Source organism: Tinamus guttatus, unplaced genomic scaffold, assembly GCF_059628265.1.
Source record: "Tinamus guttatus ecotype Peru unplaced genomic scaffold, ASM5962826v1 Tinamus_guttatus_pri_ptg000079l, whole genome shotgun sequence".
Lineage (NCBI taxonomy): Eukaryota > Metazoa > Chordata > Aves > Tinamiformes > Tinamidae > Tinamus > Tinamus guttatus.
The window spans coordinates 246,457-260,617 of NW_028288613.1; the positions used below are offsets into that span (position 1 = coordinate 246,457).

The window sequence follows — 14,161 nt, forward strand, 5'->3', positions numbered from 1 at the left end:
GGGCACAGAGCCGGGCTCCTAGCAGTGCAAGACAACAGGCAACGGACATGAGCTGCACGGAGGGGAATTCCAGTCGGATTTTAAGAGAAAATGTTCACAAAGAGGGCGATCAAGAACGGGCATGAGCTGTTCTTGGAGCTGTTTGCTGCTTGCATGGATGTGGCCTTGAGCAACCTGTTGAGGTCTGAGCAGGGGCATGGACACAAGACCTCCAGAGGTCTCTTCCAAGGTTATTATTCTATAATTACAACATACTTGAATTTCACATTTTTTTTAACTCCATGCAGACCAAAAAGATTTTAGCTAGCGCATTTTTAAGAGACACAGCTGCTTTCTATTCCACAAGTTTTGATGACTTCAGGCAGCTGCTTCTCATCAATTTATCTCAAAACAAGTGTCACACACAGCTCTGCAACGGGCACCACCTGCACAACTCTGGTGAACACTATGTTGTGCATGACTATTCTCAGATCACAGAACAAAAATCTCTGCATTTTTGAGTGTGCCTTTTGGAATATCTTTTATAAGTTGCTTAGGAACACAGAAGAACGAGAGAGGCTAAGAAAGGCTAATACATACCTATCAAGTACATAGCCAAGAGCCTTATGCCGTATTCCTGAGTAAACCGATGGGCTTGTTTCCCAAGCAATTAAATTGGAAGCATCATGGAAAAGATGAATGTTTACCAAGTCAAAGGCACTATGACAAAAAAAGAAAAAAAAAAGACTCAGGATAAAAGAAAAAAAAACATTTTTTTTTGCATTTAGCAAAGCATTCAACATCATAACACTTAATATATTCTCTCTTACGTTATCTTAATATTTACTCACATATACTGTGCAAATAAAGCTATCATCATCAGAAAACTATCAGCCTGGAGAAGAGAAGGCTGAGAAGGATCTTCTCAGTGTGCACAAATGTCTGAAGGGAGGGTGTAAAGGCAGTGGGTCCAGACTCCTCTCAGTGACGTGCAGTGACTGGACAAGAAGCAATAGACACAAACTGAAACACAGGAAGCTCTGTCTGAACATGAGGAGGAAGTTTTCCAACATGAGGGTGACTGAACCCCAGAGCAGGCTGCCCAGAGAGGTCCGGGGCTCTCCATCCTTGGAGATATTCAAAACCTGACTCAACAGGGTCCTGGATAACCTGCTCCAGCTGACCCTGCTGGATCAGGGCTTGGACTAGACCATCTCCAGAGGTCCCTGTCATCCTCAGGCATTCTGTAATCAATTTTAATTTCATAAGCAAACACAAGGAGTGAGCTGAAATTCATATTTTACGTTTATATGCTAATTGTTCTGAGATTAAAGGCTAAACCCTATCACTGCAACTCCTCTGCGGAGGATGCAAGATCATGGTGGCCAATCTGCACACTATTTTCCATTGGGAGAAATGCACGAAGATGCATATTGCTTCTATGAAAAATTCACGGATTTTGGTTTGCTGATTTTGGTTGCTACTGTATATTCAATAGTAATAATACCTGTAGCCTTACCTGTATGCAACTATGTTCTATGCAACATCCTTGTAACTAAAACCACTTCTTACACTGCGACCTTCATTGCGGCAGAAGACAGTCACACCTCCCGAGTTTGCTGTGCTCACGGTGCCCACCGCTGTTAATCACGCGCCAGGTGTCACCTCCGGGGAGCGGCACTCGCCGGGCAAGGCAAGTTGCCTCTCTCAGCACCGCTCACAGACAGGACACATCTTAATAATGGTAATGAAGCCAGCAGAAAGACATCCAGCTGTTCAGTGCAAGCTGGCATCTCATTTTATACTCGCTCTGCTTGCAGCCTTGTCTTTCCTAGAGGTCTTGCCTGCATTCTAAGCTACATCTTCTCACCGTCTTGCTGATGGGACACAGTGAGTCAAAATGAAACCAGAAAGCTTAGAATACCTTTTTCCCTACAGCCATAAAACAAAAAACACCACCAAGAAGACACCCAGCATCTGCGTGTGCAGGAATTCCTGTATCCTGCATGGAGAGCTGGAAGGAAGAGTGCTTCCTGGGGCTAGTATGGGCAACATCTGGGGCTAGTATGGACAACACTGCACTTTGGAAAGGAGGAGCCTCCAGCAGTGCAAAGCAGCATGCTCCGTTAACTCCTGCGGCGCACTGTGAAACAGCTGCTGAACTTCCATTTTAAGGGCACAATTTTGGTTAATATTTCAAAAAACACATTTTTGGCAGGTCCGTGGAACACTGATGGTGACTAAACTGCAGAGTATTTCCCAGTCTAAACATTTTCAAGACTTTAAACTCTAGAAAATGACAAACAAATACAAATTACATGCCAGCACTGAGATACGCCTATCCTAGAGGATTCCTCTGCTAGGAGAAATGAGATTATTTAAAACATTTCATTCTCATACTTACAAAAAAACCACAGGGAATAATTGGTTGTGGTTGATCAAAGGTAACCAGCACCTACATGATGAAAAAGGTTACGGGAAGGGTGAAGGCAAAGTGAACAGCTCTAAAGTCCTTCCTTAAAGTCCTTCCATGGGGTTCATCAGTCCAGACCTGCTTCAAGCTCCCTGAGCAGGGACAGCCCCGCGCCTGTCCTTGGGTGGCGCTGGGAGGCTCTTTGGCCAAGGGCCTCTGCCAGCTCCCCTGCATAGACAGACATGAGATTCCTTCACCCTGCTGCCTGGGGCCCCTTTAACCAGTGCTGGTTGCCACAGAATTGCTTTTTAGTTAAGCTCAGCTTTTCCAGGAGCTGCATTTTTTGGACAGACCAGCTTTAGACAACTCATGCCTTCCCGGGTAAAGGCAGGCATGCACATGAATTTTGCAGAGCGCTCCAAAATCAAACATCCTTTAGCTGCAAGAAAGCTACACGTACAGGTAATGCCAGACAAAGCAACGAAAGGCACCGGCCCATTTTTCTGCCTCGGCTTCCTCATTGCTGATGGACCCACTTGTGCTTAAGCCCAGAGTCCTTGGCGGGTGTCAAGCCCTTCATTCCGGCTGTCGAAATACCTGTTTGTCCAGTGTTCAGGCCCCCCTGCAAGGCGAAGCCCTTGCAGCACAGTCCCACCGCACGACTCAATCATCTTGCCCAGGGTTTGAAAAGCATTTATTTCTGCTATGGCAGCTTTAGTATTTTGTGTTTGAACATACTTCCTAATTATACTGACTTTGCACTGCTGGCCCCAGGCACAAACACTTCCTCTATAAGAGGTCAGCATGGACATAAAAGACAGTAGGGATTTGGTATCCATCACATAAAACAGGGGGATAGATTTTGTCAGATACCCATATCAAGGAAAAATCCCAAACTGTGCACAGGTAGGTTCCCCAAATTATGACAGAGTGAGGGAACAGATTTGGATACAGCAGGTTAAGGCAGCCAGAAGCAATGAATGCATAGTGAAGATACCAAGGAGCTAGCATGAAGGCCTCTTCCAAAGTACATACATATACATATATACTTATACAGCAGGCCTTGCTAACTGCACTCACAGTAATGATAAAGTCCTACTAACTATTAAGACAGAAATACTAAGTTTTAAGATATGCAAATAGTACATAACTGAAAAAAGGTCATTTGGAGATGATGGCTTGAGATTTCCATTCCTGTCTGCTCGCGGGATGAACAGGACACATTCCTGAAGAACTGGTAAGAGGACTGGAAGAGATCCCCCACACAAACTCATCTCCTGAGCGTATCTGTAATCCACTCCTCTGTGCTTAAAAACTGCCTATTCTTACTACACGCTAATGAAGGGCCTTCCATTTACAACATATCTGTCCTTAAAATAAAACTTTCAACATTTTACCTGTTGTCCTGCAAGTTAAAACAATTTCCTCCTGCCATTTCCCCCAGAGAGACAGAGCATCCATTCCCCGAAATCTTTTGCTATACCCAAAGCTGCTCTCCTCTCCTAGAGGCAGCAAGCCCAACTCTTTCAACTCGTTCCAATTCTCCTTGTCCTTCCTCCAACCCATCTTGCTCAGCACTCAAAACAGGAGCGCGCAATCTATCAAAGGTCTTGCCAGTACAGGGTGGAATAATTACCGTGCCTTCCCCCGTCACGTCCTTCACATGATGTATCTATTAACACGTCTTGGTAAGATAATAATGAACCATATTCAATTTGGGCTCCCTTGATTCATTTCTGCAGCATGGGCAATGAGTCAGTTACTCCCAATATTATGTTTGTGTTTTTGGATTCTCCTTCGGAAGTGCAACACTCTGTGCTTCCCTGAATTTCACGTTGCAATGCAGTTTTCTCTGAAGCATTTACACGCTTTTGATCGCTGACTCTGTCTTCAGACTGGGACCATATCTATGTCCTGTAAATGGATTCTCTACTCTGTGACTGGTACCTAGTATCATCTATACATGAAATTTGTACTTAGTAATTTATTCAGGGCACTGTCTTGTATCTATTAACACAAGAACTATGGAGGTAAAAAAATAAAAAATTCTCTATATTCAAAATAGTCAAAAATACATGCAATTCTCTTTAATACCTTTTTAAAATGAAATTACAGAGTGTCCAGGAGGTAAAAAAGAGCAAAAAGTATAGGAGGAAAAAAAAGAGAAAAAAAGAGGACACACTCTGAGACGTTGTTAGGGCATTTTTCTCTCGTTTTGGAGAAACTCTCTGATTCTGGCATGGAACACATGCTACAGTAGTGCTCTCCTAGGCAGGAGAAAGGTTAGCGGTTCCCTTCAGGAATTTACAGGGGGTATCAACAATCGTTGATAGCAGTTCTCCTGGACATCCTTTTACTCAAGCACCATCCGTAGGGCTGCGGGCGACACGGCACAGCAGGGCCGGCCGCGCTCCGCAGGGCCTTGGAGCTGTCCCCGCGCTGCGACACAGGGCGGCAGGGCCGGCCGCGCTCCGCGGTTCTGCAGAGCTGTCCCCGTGCTGTGACACGGCACAGCAGGGCCGGCCGCGCTCCGCAGGGCCTTGGTGCTGCCCTCACGCTGCCCCCTGGCCCTGCACAGGCCCTCACGACACCCACGCGCAGCGCAGGAACAGGGCATGACACCCGGCGAGGGACTGCTCCTGCCAAGAGCCATCCCTTCCCCATACCTGCCTCAAGAACACATTTCCTTTAAACCTAATCGTGAAAAACAGAGGGTTTTCTTCTTGGAAGGGCATAAAATCAAAGCCAAATTATTATTTTTTTTTCTACAAATAGGAAATCCAAGAGAATGGGAGAGACCAAACCTAGAAGGCTCTCGTGAAGTGAGAGGCCAGATGGTCTCTTCTGCAGACCTGCGCTGCACAGCTGGGCTGACTTGCCACTCCATTCGGATCTGCAAAGACTAACAAGAACCTTAACTAACCCACGGCCACCGGCCTGACTTCTCTGTCAAAATGAAGTCTGTAAAAGGAGAAACCTGTGGCTATTTTATCAGTCACAAAATTCTTTGCTCAGCCTTTTGCATGTGCTTATTTGCACAGCAAGCATGGCCATGGGATGGCACTCCAAAGGGAGCCCATATGAAGAGTCGTCAGACTGTAAAGCCAGCCTTCATTTGAGAGGTGAAATGGCTACAGGAAGAATGGAAAAATGTGGAATATTTACCCCCATTTCCCTGACTACAGCACAAATAAGCAGTGCGTATCACAAGCAGGACTAAAACGTGGTCAGCGTGCCGGGGGCGTCGGGGAGGCCTGTGAGACACACAGCAGTGGAGAGGTCCCCGCACTGGCGAGGGCGCCCGGAGCACGAACCGGGGCCTCACCGTAGGGTTTAACAGCTCTGCGGCAGCGGGGCAGGAGGCTCCAACTGCACGAGCTGGGGGGAACAAGCTGATCAGTCATCAGCAGGAGCCGGGGTTTTTTTTTCATGATTAATTGAAATCTCTTTGCACGGAGACAAAGAACATGCTCAAGTGAAGTACACTGATCTGCACAGGCAGATGCATATACTGCTACTACAACATAATACTACTACTATTTTTACTGAAGACAGAATTTTCAAGGCCAAGATAGTAAACTGTTGTGAAATACATCTCTTTCTTCCCAATGTTGGCTGGTACTGCTTCTTCCCAAGGAACTCATTTAACACCTATCACCACAAAGATCTTCAACTTCTATGTTCCCCTAGTTGTTCCCTGTATTCCCATTTGTCTTCTGGGTAACCTAAAGAGCATAAAGTGCCTCTTTCTTCTTCAGACGTCCATGGCACATGATGGGTGGGACTCTGCTTTGACAACAGCCAGGCTCAGCTCATCTGGGACAGCCTTGCTCCACGGAGAGCTCCTGAGCAGCTGCCAATCGAGCAGGAGACGCTCCCGCCTCTGTGGCCCTGCCACCAGCGCCACCAGCGAGCTTGGACCTGCTTTATGCTGTCGGAGGTGGCAAGGAGCAGCCTCAGGGAGAAGAGGACCAAGCTCCAGGCTTAACATGGGAATCCTGACCTGAATACGGCAAACAGAAAGTCATCTTCCATAACAGCGTTATAGTGGGAATTGAGCATTCTTTAAAGGCAGGGTCCCTCCACTGACTTCAGCGGTGACTCAGTTGGGCCTTAAGGAATGAGTTTAAGGGGAACCGTGTCTGCACCAGATTTATCCCATGCTAATGGTACATAGATATAAACATTATCATCGCATTTGCCATGTGTCTCCACAACTCTCGGAGCATTATATATACTTTATATAGCTAAGTGTCTGTTCCAGAACCAATCTATTATTTAAGTGTGTGAATACTTCACTTGAAACAGCTGTTAGCAAAAAGACAGCTAATGTAAATATAACCAGAAATAACTTAAAGATGCAACATACCAGTCAGTAATACACCATCTTGTTCGGATGAAACCTTTTCTGGACCACTTGCACTGAAAAACAAACAAATAATAATCCATCATTTTAAGTAAAGGATTAGCATAAAAGCAAAATATACAGACTTGAAAATAAACCATCTTCATCCATACAGTGTAACTAATAAAAACTAAATGCTTGCTGAAGAGGCTTGAAAACATATTTTCTATCTCAGAATCCTGGAATTATTTAGATTTTTGGTACTTGAGCACAAACATAAACTTCAGTGAAAAATTAATAAAAGTCCTTTCCCTCAAGGTTTCTAGTAGTTTTCAGATGAAAGGTACTCAGTTCAGACATCTATACACCTATATTCATGCTTGCTCTGAAACAACAAATTCCTACTGGCTATGCGTAAATGTCTTCGCTTCTTGGTGATTTTGCCTAAACTGTAAGATGTCATCAAAGATTTACATGGAAGTAAAATGAATGAGATGCGCTAGAAAGCTATTTCTTCCATGGAGCTAACCCGCCTAGTATTTTTATAAAAGTTAACGGGAATTTAAATAATGGTAAAACGTTGCATTTATCAAAACTGCAGCGTCCGCGAGAAGGCCACAAATCAGCTCTTGCCGAGGTCTGGTACTTCCTGTGCAGTGAGGGATTTTTTCAGCGCACTCCTAAGCCATAAATTACAACCTCCCACCAGAAGACACGATTCTGCATCCTATTTATTCTCTGTTACACTGGATGTGGGGCTAGGCTAATGTTCCCTGATAATGAATATTGCAGTAGACAGGCCTAAATAATGATGTCAATGATTTTGTGGCAAAAGACTGCAACCACTTATTACAAATAAAGTATCAGTCACAGTGCAGCATCCTTCATCCTCTCCAAGCTCTCCCCAGGTACTGCACGGTTTCCAGAGCTGACCTGCCCCAAGTATTTTTGTCTGTCCCTCTCCCGCCAGATCTTTTTTGCATTCAAAATACACTTATGAAGACTTTAACACATTTATTTTAATGAGAGAGTTATATCTTGGTTTTGAATGTGAAGTCTTATATTCTTTTTTTCTCTTTTATCTGCAAACAGAAAAATAGACTTGTATTGTATTACCCATAAGTGATGGGTTATTTCATTGATGGCATTCAAATTCAGAACTCATAATTTTCTAGAAAAAAAATAGTAAAAAGCTATCTATAAAATTTGCCAGCGTGTCTTTGTGTACTTTTACATGCTGTTTTATGTAGTGCACACAGTGCTTTATCCAGCAATTCCTTCTGTTTGATAACATGGACGGACACACAGGAAGTGACGTTCCTGTTCTCTGTTCTTGATTTATGTCCCAACCCGCAGTGTGACCTCAGGACGGGTGTGGAACATCTACCGGGGGAACCTCCCGTTTCCTCCCCCTGCTGACGAGGTCCTACAGTTCACCTCCCTGCACTGGGGATCTCCCATGGACATTTTTTAATTCTGCACTGCTCTGAAGCACCTCACTGTGTTGTTGAATACTCTTGATGATGCAGGAGGAAGGCCAAAGCAAAAGAATACATTAATATTTCTGACAATTAATAATGAATTCAAGAAAAAAAAAGAGGGTTGATTTTTTAAAAATAAATAAATAAATATTTTATGTGACACCTTTCCTGTCAAACATGCTTATGACTGTTTAAATGTCTCAAGAGTATATTTTGGTATGGAGACCACATTCAACCTACCAGACACCCTTTGGAAGTTCTACAGATGCCCATCTTGGTTTGTTTTCAAAGTGATACCTCAAACATAATCTGCAAAGACTTCAATGACTTTAATGACATTAACCAAACCAACATTTAGTCAAATGCAAAGCTTTCTTAGGGACAAAAAGAACAAGACTTCCTATACACAACAGGATTACACAGCAGTAATGGACTTTGCTTCTGAACATGAGTAAAGCTCCCACCCCATGTAGACTGACCTGGTGAACCTTGGCAGCTCACTGCATCAACCGAGTAACTGCAGACAGCACAGAAACGGGTATTGTTTTGATGAAACCAAGTGTCAAGAACCTTTGACTGCAAGATCTCCTGTTTAGGCCTTCATTAAAAGGCTCTTTCCCTACGTGAGTCCTTCCTTTGTAGAGAAAAGCAGGCACCCCAGAACTTCATGAGACGTTTCCTTCTGTTCTCCGCAGACAGCTGAATTAGGGTGCACCTGAGGTACCTCCATCTGTTAGTACTACAGAACGATGAAGGCCTAACTGAAGTATGGTGGCAAAGAAAGACAAAACTGCATATTTTATATGCCACCCAGAAAGAGAAATTCTATGCCTTGGGGCCCAGATCTTTGGGATTACTTCAGGCAAGTTACCTGTTTGTATAACCTTCCTCAAACCAGGCAAAGCTCAAGGAGAATCATTGATCTGATCTCTGCTACAACTGCAAAGGATGCAGGTCTCGGGAGAGCCCCAAATGCACATTCCCACTGAGTGACCTCATCATAATGTGGGCAGCTATCGGAGCTGTAAACCTCATGGCCTGAGAGGGCAAGAAGGACTTCTCATTACGAATTTAACATAAAGATGGATAAAGACCATGTGCTAAGACCCACAGCTAGCAACCGGTCACCTTTCTTTGGAACCTGAACACACATTCCTGAACACACCTGGAAGCCTGGACACATTCCTTTCTCTCATCTCCAGTGGCTGCAAGTGATTTCTGACATTAGACTAATACCTACAGAATGGTGACTAGCACAAATGTGCCATTACTGGAGGGAGAAGAACAGATCCAGGACATACTGGCTGTTCTTATGTGTCTTATCTGTTCAACAACATGCAGAGCATTGCCTATACTGTCACTGAAGTGTATGGTATCTTCAGAATATATTTGGACATGACCAGAAATCCCTAAAGCCCAAAGCAACAGTAACTTCTTCAGATCTGCTATGGACACAATGGACACCATGACCTGTCCATCATGGCAGGTAACGCACTATGGGCAGTGAATGTCCTCATCACGATCTGGATTTCCTCAGGGACCTTTACAGATATTAGTAATTGTCTGTTGTTTGCTGATATTTATAGGTGCCTACACAACTTTTCAGTTTTTGGGTTTTCTGAAGTCAGTGAAACTTGCCTAGGTCTAAAAAAAAAGCTGTATTTAGCGAGGAAGTCCTAGCAGTTCCCTACTCTGAAAAGCAGCTGATGACTACATTCAGAAATGGATTAATTTCTCTTAATCCCTATTATTTTTGGCCTAGGAGAGCCAATTTTTTGTTTTTAACTGCTGCTCTACTCAGAAAGAACACCCTGTCTTGGCTGTGAGTAAATGCCCACTTAATTTTTGTTTTCAGCACCAAAAAGTAAACTCTTTCATGGTTCTGGAAGTGTCTCTGACTAACCAGGGAATGGTAGGCTGGAAGAGCACCACGCCAGCCCTCCTCATAGCGCACCTTCCATGTCTGAACCGCAAATCCCATGATTCAGGAAGGTCTCCTGTATTCGCACTTACTCTGACAATCAAGACAATACTGTTACAACTTAAGATTCGGCAAAATGTCAACATTTCATCTAAAACAAAACATTGAAAAAAGGTGAATGCCAAAAGCATTCAAAGTTGTTTATATCTAATCTCAATTAAAAAATGGGAGCTGTCATTTCTTTCTGACAAACGAATGCATTAAACTTTTCATTTCTGAACAGTAACACATAGAATTTAAAATCAAACAGTCCAACTCTGTTTCATGCCAGTCTGCACACTGACACAGGCAGCTGAGAGATACTTGCAATCTACATTTTGTGACATGGTCAAATACAGGAATTTCTAAAGTAGTTTAGAGCTTCCTCATGGATCCACTAAGAATATTTGGTTTAGGGACAGTAGTATACATTAGCTCCTATTTTGCCAATTTTTTTCTTCAGTAAGTATGAAATTCTGATGCCTCTCCATTAAAAGTCCTCAAAAAAATCACAATCTGAAAACTTGCAGTTGCATTGCACCAGCCCTTCCTTTGTGAATAGAGTCCCTCAGGAGATCGCGTTGACCTTTCAATCCCTCCTAGAAACACCACCTACATAAATAACCCCTGCTACATCGGGTAAAAGGACCTCCAGACAACATTAACATGAAGAGAGAGGTTATAGAGGGCTAATGTCAAAAAGCACTGTGAGCAATAAGTAATGCACACAAACCATGATTGATAATGACTAGCACAGAGCCTTAATTCATCTTTTCTCCATCATTTTACTGAGAGGGACCATATCAAATTAAATAGTGACCCGGTAAGGGTTTATTCAACCATACAAAGCAGGGGCATGAAGGAAAGACATATTAAAGTGGCAATGACTGCGGAGTAATTGCAGCTTCTTAAAGGAGCACCGGAGCCCGAAGGGGAGACGGGTGAAGGTGCACGGGAGGCGGCTGAGGAAGGCGCTGCAGGCGTCAGCACGAGCGGCCGGCGTGGCGCGAACACCGGCCTGCGCGGCCGCTCTGCTGCCCGCCCCGCATGGCCACACGTGGGGGAGATCGGCCTGCGCGTCCGCGGGGGAGCCCTGCTGCCCGCCCCGCGCGGCCGCGCGTCCCGCGGATCCGCCGGTCAGCACGAGCGGCCGGCGTGGTGCGAACACCGGCCTGCGTGGCCGCTCTGCTGCCCGCCCCGCGTGGCCGCGCGTCCCGTGGATCCGCCGGTCAGCACGAGCGGCCAGCGTGGCGCGAGCACCGGCCTGCGCGTCCGCGGGGGAGCTCTGCTGCCCGCCCCGCGCGGCCGCGCGTCCCGCGGATCCACTGGTCAGCACGAGCGGCCAGCGTGGTGCGAGCACCGGCCTGCGCAGCCGCTCTGCCGCCCGCCCCGCACGGCCACACGTGGGGGAGACCGGCCTGCGCGTCCGCGGGGGAGCTCTGCTGCCCGCCCCGCGCGGCCGCGCGTCCCGCGGATCCGCCAGCGCGCGCGCCAGGTGCTCGCGACCCCGGGCGACTTCCCGTCTTTCCTCACACCGGCTCGCTGAATTAAACCATTCACGCTGCTGCGTACTGTGAAGCTACAAGCAGACGGTCTCTTTTTTCCTACACTGCAGAGTACAGTGCTCTGTGTTCGTAGTTTGGTGTTTGGACACTATCAAGCATATCAGACCAGCACTATTCAGGCATATTTTTATAGAGATAAGATTACATCTGATAGAGATTTTCAAAAGTCATTAAGTAAGTTTTAGTCTCTGCAAAGGAAGTGTCTAAGGAAGTGTCTTATTAAAAACACATAGTGAGAGATTAAGAATATGAAGTTAGTCTAGTAGCAGAGTCTACTACATAGTGTAATAGTAAATTAATCAATCATTTGATTTTTGACAAATGGCTTTCATTATCCTTTGTTTACCAGGAAACTGAGCATTGAATAAGCATATGTTTATTGGAAAACTACTTTTAAGTATCTGTTCATGGTGCAAAGTATATAAATACAAGAAATACATGACAAAACAGACACACTTGCTGCACTTATTTTCTCAGACAAAACTATGCAATGTTCCAGGCACTACTGTGGCCAGCTTCCCTACAAACATTTCACCAACAGAGGGACCAATCAGTAGGAATATGTATTTTGCTAGTTAAAAGTGACTTTAGAAAAATGAAACATAATAAGGAATGCAGCTCTTGAAAGATCAGTTGTACATTTATTCATATCCAAAGTCAGTTAAACAATACTTCCTCTATTTTACAAGGCATCTTCCCTTTTCCTCATGTATGTTTCCAAACTCTCTAAAGAGATTTTAAAAAGACAAAATTTCCCTTCTTTGGAATAGCAAAATCTAAATTTGAGACCAAAATATGATAGCAGTTCTGGAACCCATTTCACCTAAATGTGCTGAGAAGTAATGAGACATTAAAATTAGTTTATAAAATGGTCATTAAAGGTAGTAAGAATAGTAAGACGTATGCCGTTAGGGTCACCGCAGTACGGTGACACTGCGACGGCCACGGCGAGGCCCCCCGGCCATGCCCGTCCGTACAGCACAGCAGCTTGCGAAGCACCACGGCAGAACCCGGCGCAGCTCGAGCACCTCGAGCACCTCGAGCACCTCGAGCACCTCGAGCACCGGCGAGCGGGGGGAGCTCCGGCTCACGCGGGAGACTTGGCTCTTGGCACAAATCTACGTTCAATGGAGCAAGGACACCCCTGCAAGTGACTTTCATTTATAGTGGCATTTGCACGTCACTCCATCACCATCCATAAATACTCATAACTTGAAAACATTTATTTCCTTTAACATCAATGAACAATTCCCTTATTTAACACACTAAATGCAAAAGTTAGTAGGCTTTGGACCTAATGCAGCCCAGGAGATGAACCACTGCTTAACAGCTTAGATATAAAAATGTGGTCCTTCAGTTTAGATATATGCCTTACATATTTTGGCTCACTGATATACTTTAACATTCGTAAATACTATACTGCATTGCTTTATGGAAAGATGAGAATTTTGGAAAAAGAATTTAAAGAACTGCAGCCTGGGAAGGAGGAAAGAGAAAACTGTTTCTTTTTACAGATTTCAAAGCAGCAATCTTGACTTCGATTTCAAAAGTCACCAGCTGACCCACCATCTGCAAAGCAGCATAAAATCAGGGAATATAGATCATTTGTGCTCTCTTGTAGAGCTATCTGAAGTTTAGAATTGGAAGAAAAACATCCCACTTCATGTCCCAGAAAGGGGCTACCACATCTTTCACCTCACAATATTAAGTCTCTTCCCAGATCCTCTGTTAATAGGATTCCCTTAGCCAGCAGATGGATTGTGAATACAGGCAGTTTCATCTACTAAAAGACAACATAAATCATCATTGAGAAAGGAGAGACCGCAGTAAGGTTATCACCATACAGCCTTCTCCATGAAAGGTTTGCATTAAAGCATTAGTGAAATTAATTCATCTTTCATAAGAGCTTTGAGCAGTATCCGTGATCTATGATAACAACCAATTTCTCACTATGGGAAAAAAAAATTACTCAGGCCTGATAGACTACACAAATCTGCTTTTTTTAAATGGCCTAACATTATCTGGAGTGTTGCTCCCAGAGGCATCATTTGAGTCTTATGCCCAGCCAAGAGGACCCATAAATCAAGACAGAAAGTTTTGTTAGTTTTATATGCAGTGGGCTGTAATTATTTTGAATTGCATTATGCCTCAATCATTGTAATTACTTTTAGATCATCCTTAAGCGGCAGTAATAAAAAGAAAAGAAATCAGTCTTAAACCATTTCTCACACAAAAACACTCTCCACACAGCACGGGAAGCCTGGCTAAAACACACGCATGTAAATTTAGCATTCGGGCTGACACTCAGCGCACGCATTCTATTTCAGCAAAAGTTCTCCAAATACTCATGATTTTGTGGTCTTTAAATTAAATCATTATCACCAGCATTTGGCTGGGAAGGAAATACACTGGTGAACA

The 14,161-nt window shown here is 44.4% G+C and overlaps 1 protein-coding gene across 2 annotated transcripts in view; it reads right to left on the reverse strand.

Annotated features, from left to right (window-relative positions):
- Positions 1–14,161, reverse strand: part of INPP5A (inositol polyphosphate-5-phosphatase A) — a 173,548-nt gene that overhangs the window by 67,602 nt on the left and 91,785 nt on the right. For both annotated transcript variants that reach the window (XM_088520021.1, XM_088520022.1), the window contains exons 7-8: positions 6,762–6,814; positions 580–699 (exon numbers count right to left, since the gene is read on the reverse strand). In XM_088520021.1, the coding sequence (XP_088376147.1) occupies positions 580–699; positions 6,762–6,814 (173 nt within the window). The remainder of the gene's footprint in view (positions 1–579; positions 700–6,761; positions 6,815–14,161) is intronic.